Source organism: Lingula anatina, chromosome 5 (genome assembly GCF_051362555.1).
Source record: "Lingula anatina isolate TDL-2025a chromosome 5, LinAna3.0, whole genome shotgun sequence".
NCBI classification, from domain to species: Eukaryota; Metazoa; Brachiopoda; class Lingulata; order Lingulida; family Lingulidae; genus Lingula; species Lingula anatina.
In genome coordinates this window covers 1,356,188-1,361,671 of record NC_141771.1, presented here as the reverse complement: position 1 = coordinate 1,361,671, position 5,484 = coordinate 1,356,188, and the positions used below count along the sequence as shown (strand labels likewise).

Genomic DNA, 5,484 nt, shown 5'->3' with positions numbered 1-5,484 from the left:
GTCATAAACCTCAGATATCAGGCTATCCGACCATATATTCGAAAATTTTATATCATAAAAATTTTTTCGCCATTTTTTTAGCCTTGGCTCCCCTACTAAACCCGTTTACAAACTAAGTACAATACCTGTAAAGTCAAAAGCGGCAAAATGCTTTTTGAAAGCATTATCTACGCCAAGTCATATGTTATCCAAGTTCCATAGTATTTAAAAAATCATGAGAAAAATCGAACCTTCGACCCAGACAAAGATGATTCCCAGAACAATAAAATAAAAATGCATGGTCTTCCAGATTGTTTACTAACACTAAATGCACCATAAGATGAACTGTCTGTTGCAGCTAGAATCCACAACATGTATGGATCCTTCACTAATCTCTCTCTCTCTCTCTCTCTCACCTTTGACCAACACTTTCCCTTTACATGGCGGCGGCCACGGTTAGGAGAGCAGCGAATAGAACCAACTTCATCATCTTGGCCTGAAAAGAGATGTAGTCTGCGGACTTTAGGAGAAGGACTCGGATCTTGACGGACGACGTAGTCTGTCAAAACTTAACCAAGGCAGCTATTTTATAACGTGAGAGCACTGGAGCTATCTTGATGGAGGGGTGTATCGTTAAATAACGCCTAAGCCAAAGTAAAGCAAAGGACGCATTGAATCAGCTAATGCATGTAAGTCAATCCTCTCTCTCTAATCCCTCCCTCTCAATCACACACACATAAACACGCACACACACTCTGTCTCTCAGTGTGTGAGTTCAAGTCAATCCCCTCTCTCTCCCCTCCCTCCCTCCCTCTCTCTCTCTCACTCACTCCCAAACACACACACTCTCTCAGTGCGTGTTTTTGTGTGTTTTGCGAGAGTTCATTATCAAATAAATGCGGCTATGTTCCATTTCCACATAGGCGATGCTTTAATAAACTAGTAGAGATGAATGCTAAATCGCATACTAGCCCAATCTTTTACACATATGGGAATAAACTATCATGAATGAATTAAAGTTTGCATGTATCGAGCTTTCTTAAGTATACAGTTAAGAAGAAAATATCCCTTTTGTTTGTTTGGTTTTATTTTTATCTTATATGCTTGAAATGAGGATTGCATAATACACTGCATTTTAAAAATTCATTCCTTTCCTGACAATATGAGCGTTTTTACGTCCCTGTGTGAAAGGTGAGAGAGAGTGAGAGAGAGAGAGAGAGAGATTTCGGAGGCGGCCGGTTTAACTGCATTTGTGCCATTTCCATCCAATTCACGTACCGCCATGAAGCTCACAATTGCATAATTGATGCCAACCCGTTTAAGCCTATCGTCTGTCATAAATTGTAGTGCTGCAATAAAAAAAGTCTTTTCAGTTTACCCCAAGCACTTTTATCTAATGAAACACTCGTAAAAATGGTTGTGCTCTGACCTGAATGACTTGCAACCTTTGTGATAAGAAGACAGACAAGTTATTCTTTTTACGTTATTTTCATTGGGTATTGTTTATTTAGCAGCATTCATCATGTTCATTAGCATTGGTTCGTTACTACCAGCTGCTTTTGAAAAAAAAAAAGAAAAAAGGAAATAAGTTTGCTAAGATGAAATAGTATCTTTTCTGAGACCTGGAAAATTACCACTCAACTGCTTCTCCTTGACAGTATGTTATTGGAAATCTCCTTTTCTTGTAACAATGAAGTAATGCAGCGTTTGGGCACATTTTGTTTCCTTCTCAAATTTCATTAGAATTCGAAGAGGGACAACAAAGGTATGCAGCGGTGACATAAGTGGGAATTTTGGAGGTCTCTTTGCATTTTAAACCATGTATGAGGATTTCAGAAATCACACCCATCTGTTGAAAAATTATATTTTGGTCAGTGATTTGGACGGCATGTTTTATCTAAGTGTGTGTGTGTGTGTGTGTGTGTGTGTGTGTAGAGGTGAATGAATCTTAATCGCATACCAGCCTATCTATCACACATATGGGAATAAACTATCGGCTATAAAAAAATGTCCCTTTTGTTTGTTTGGTTTTATCTTTATCTCATATGCTTGGAATGAGGATTGCATAATACACTGCATTAAAAAAGAAAACATTCCTGACAATATGAACGTTTTTTTACGTCCCTGTGTGTTTGTGTGTGTGTGTGTGTGTGTGAGAGAGAGAGAGAGAGAGAGAGAGAGAGAGAGACTGATTGAAGTCACCACACTTATCCATCAAGTTCAGGTACCAGTATGCCTTAAAGCTGACACGCACATCTTATTGGCACCAACCCTGTTATGTAAGTCTGTAACATAAAAGTTCTTTTAAATCCACCCGAGGCAGGGAATTATTATCTAATGAAAAGGTCGTAAAATATAGTGTCTTAACCTGTTGTAACTTCTCACCAGAATTAATAATAAAGCTAGTCTTGCCATCGTTGTAACGAGGAGACAGATTGGTGTTTTTCTTGATTTCCAGTATTGGTATTATTCATCTATCAGCAGAAATTGCAGTTTATCATTTGCTAGATGAATGTCATGGATACGCGGGTTTGTTGCATGGTTCTGAGTTTAAAACATCATGACTTTAATTTATAACAAAACGCTTTATCAACTCTGTCATAATTTAAAGACCGACAAAATATTACTTTTAAATTAAATTTTTGACTGCCGTATTTTACAATACCGAAAAAGGAGTAAAGCATAACTGCTAAGAGCAGTTTGGGCATTTTTCTACCTTAGTCTTCATTTTGCTCTTGGTTTTTACCATTGTAATAAGCACTGACTGCTTAAAAATAGGAATAATTAAATTTGGCAGTTTGATTATGCGTTGCGAACATGATTATTCCGTATGTGTCTTATATCTAATTAACATCCAGACATTTGTCACAAATAGCTTAAGGCAAACTACTGAAGGGCTAATAATTACCAAATCGTTTTGTGTTTCAGGTCGGTATAAAAAGATTGACTTGGTCCAGTTTTGACAGACTTCGACTTCAACCAAGCTCCAAGTCACATTTCAACAGTAGGCAGACGACAGTTCTTTCCGCCAAGATGATGAAGCTGATTCTACTCGCTGCTCTCGTGGCCGTGACAGCCGCCAATTGGTGGGACTCTGGGAGTAAAAGGTGTGTGTGTGTGTGTGTGTGTATACGTGTATATGTGTGTGTGTGTGTGTGAGAGAGAGAGAGAAAGAGATTTACTACGGTATCATTGCTTGTTTCGTGATTTAATCTTATTTACATTCAGTTCATCTAACAGTGCAATTGGAATTAAAAAGGGGGTTGATCCGGACAGTCTGTTTTCTTTTAATATGTAGCTGTTGAAATTGCCTAGCTAACCTTTGTTTAGAACCAAGTTACTGTTGTGGTTTCATTTTGTTCAGCGCTCTAGAATCGAGACAAAACAAGGGAAGAAATGATCATTTTATAGAGAAAATGATACGCTCAGCCTTTACTGCACGTCTAATAAGCAGAGTGCCACTGAAGACTGGCAGACTGACAGGCGACGTTTTCTTCTTTCATATTGATAATTTTGTCCCAATGAAATTGAAAAGATATATGTCTTTTTTTATTTTGTAAAAGGACTCACTATGGATATCAACCAGACGGATATGGAAATGGCTACAACAGCTACATGAATTATGACCATGGGTACGGATATGGAGGCTATGGATACAAAGGTGCTGGATACGGAAAGCCTCAATACGGAGGAAAGAAGGGATCATATACCCCATGGCAATATTAGTAGTAAGATTTCGTTTTCATTCACATTTTACAGTTTATTCACGATTGTGTAATTCAGCTTAATACATGTAAACTTCAGCTTACTACATGTTTCCTAATAGCTAGTTAAAACTAGTCAGAAAATAAAAAAAGATGATAAACGAGTTTTAATTAACAGTCTGTAAATATGATATAACTTGCAATGGTCGTCCGTATGTTAAAACCGAACCGACCTATTCTGTATCATTTATCTGAATTGTGCTCGAGTCAAGATCCAAATGTGTTCCACCAATCTTGTAAAAAAAGCTCCAAGTTGGCAGGTGTCGACACAGTCTCCTTCTTCATAGTCTTGATAGTCTCCGCCAATAAGTACAACAAAAGGTTAAAAGCATTGAACTGTATTGATCTGAAGGAAGAGACTTTAGACAATTGTCTAGTCATTAAGTCATGTATTGGTCCGTTTTTAATAGCAACCGTGACCCGCACCGTGTCTAAATGACATTATCGATCATTTTTTTGTATATTCCAGAAACAGATGCTGCGGATAACCTTTATTCTGCAGTGTGCACAGCCGGATATGACGATATCCACCACGTGACCCATACCAAACAGATCCTTGCTCATATCATTCTAAATATCTTTACTGCTTTTGCCCATAAATAGACCGGTGCAATTTGGAAACATATTCTGTATTACATGTATGAAATTTTTCAACGCTTATGCAATAAAATATGTGATGAAGATGTCATTTTGTTTTTAGTCTTTTTAAACCAATATAGATTGTAAATGTCCATGGGAATTATGAGCGTTTTTATTTAAGAGAATATTTATTTAAAAGGTCACATAAACAGGGATCATATTTAAAAGTCCATTACAGCAATCCACAGAAATGTGTATCATAATCGTGTCTGTTGTTTCTCTTGCATGTCTCGCGATTAAACATGTATCTGCAACATGGTACAGCCGTGTTTTAAAGACATGTTGATGTTAATGACAAAAAAACAGGGGTTTGACAACCACTTTAGACAACCACTTTCGTCAAGAGAACTGTTGTATACTATTTCTTTAAAATATGCCAACACATGCCATGTAAGCGTTGGCCCTTTTCTCGAGGCAACGTTCCTCATCAGAAACAGAACCTCCCTCTTTGAAGTACACATTGTAAATGCCAGAGTTTTTGTAATAAGGACTCTATAAATAACTGTTTCCGCATCAAAGAGACCAACTGAAGACCTTGTATTTACATATGTAAAACAGAATAGACTTATTTTTCTTAACTAAAATACCAAGCTTTTAAGTTCATGGCCTGGCGAAATACAGAGACACTCGAATGTGTTTTTTTATTAAAAATTCACCTTCACTGATTTTATTCTAAATGCTTGTAAAAGTTAAAAGAAAGTTATCCCAGCAGGCAAACGACATTGATTCTACGTTGAATCAACGTTAATCCACAAAAGTTAACGTTGATTAAACGGTGAATCAATGTCGTTTGTCTGCTAGGTTATATTTTACCCATAGTACAAGCACGTTAAGAAAACATGTTTGAATTAAGTATTTAATTACCAGAAGACACCACGACTAAATGTATTTCTTAGAAGACAAAGCATTATTCAAACTGACGCTTAATTAATAATGGCACCACTATCACGGATCGTTATGGCCTACGTCAAGGAAGACACAGTGTATGCTTTTGCAATTGTCTTTATATACTTTCCTACAAGATTCTCTTAAGAAAGTAAACTTTACATGCGGTATTGAAAACTTACCAATCACAATAAAACACCCGAAGTTTCCTCCAAAT

The 5,484-nt window shown here is 37.0% G+C and overlaps 1 protein-coding gene across 1 annotated transcript; it reads left to right on the top strand.

The window, feature by feature from the left end:
* The first annotated feature begins 430 nt into the window (after positions 1 to 430).
* LOC106179743 (uncharacterized) lies at positions 431 to 4,426 on the top strand. The gene is made up of 4 exons (XM_013563473.2): positions 431 to 668; positions 2,908 to 3,086; positions 3,543 to 3,707; positions 4,213 to 4,426. Exons 1-3 carry the CDS (start codon positions 663 to 665, stop codon positions 3,703 to 3,705), a joined length of 348 nt encoding a protein of 115 aa, XP_013418927.2. The 5' UTR covers positions 431 to 662; the 3' UTR covers positions 3,706 to 3,707; positions 4,213 to 4,426.
* Positions 4,427 to 5,484: the final 1,058 nt, after the last annotated feature.

Bases quoted from the DNA above. Each gene is read 5' to 3' on its own strand.
- LOC106179743 (XM_013563473.2), top strand. The intron at 3,087-3,542 runs GTGTGTGTGTGT...ATTTTGTAAAAG, and splicing joins TGGGACTCTGGGAGTAAAAG to GACTCACTATGGATATCAAC.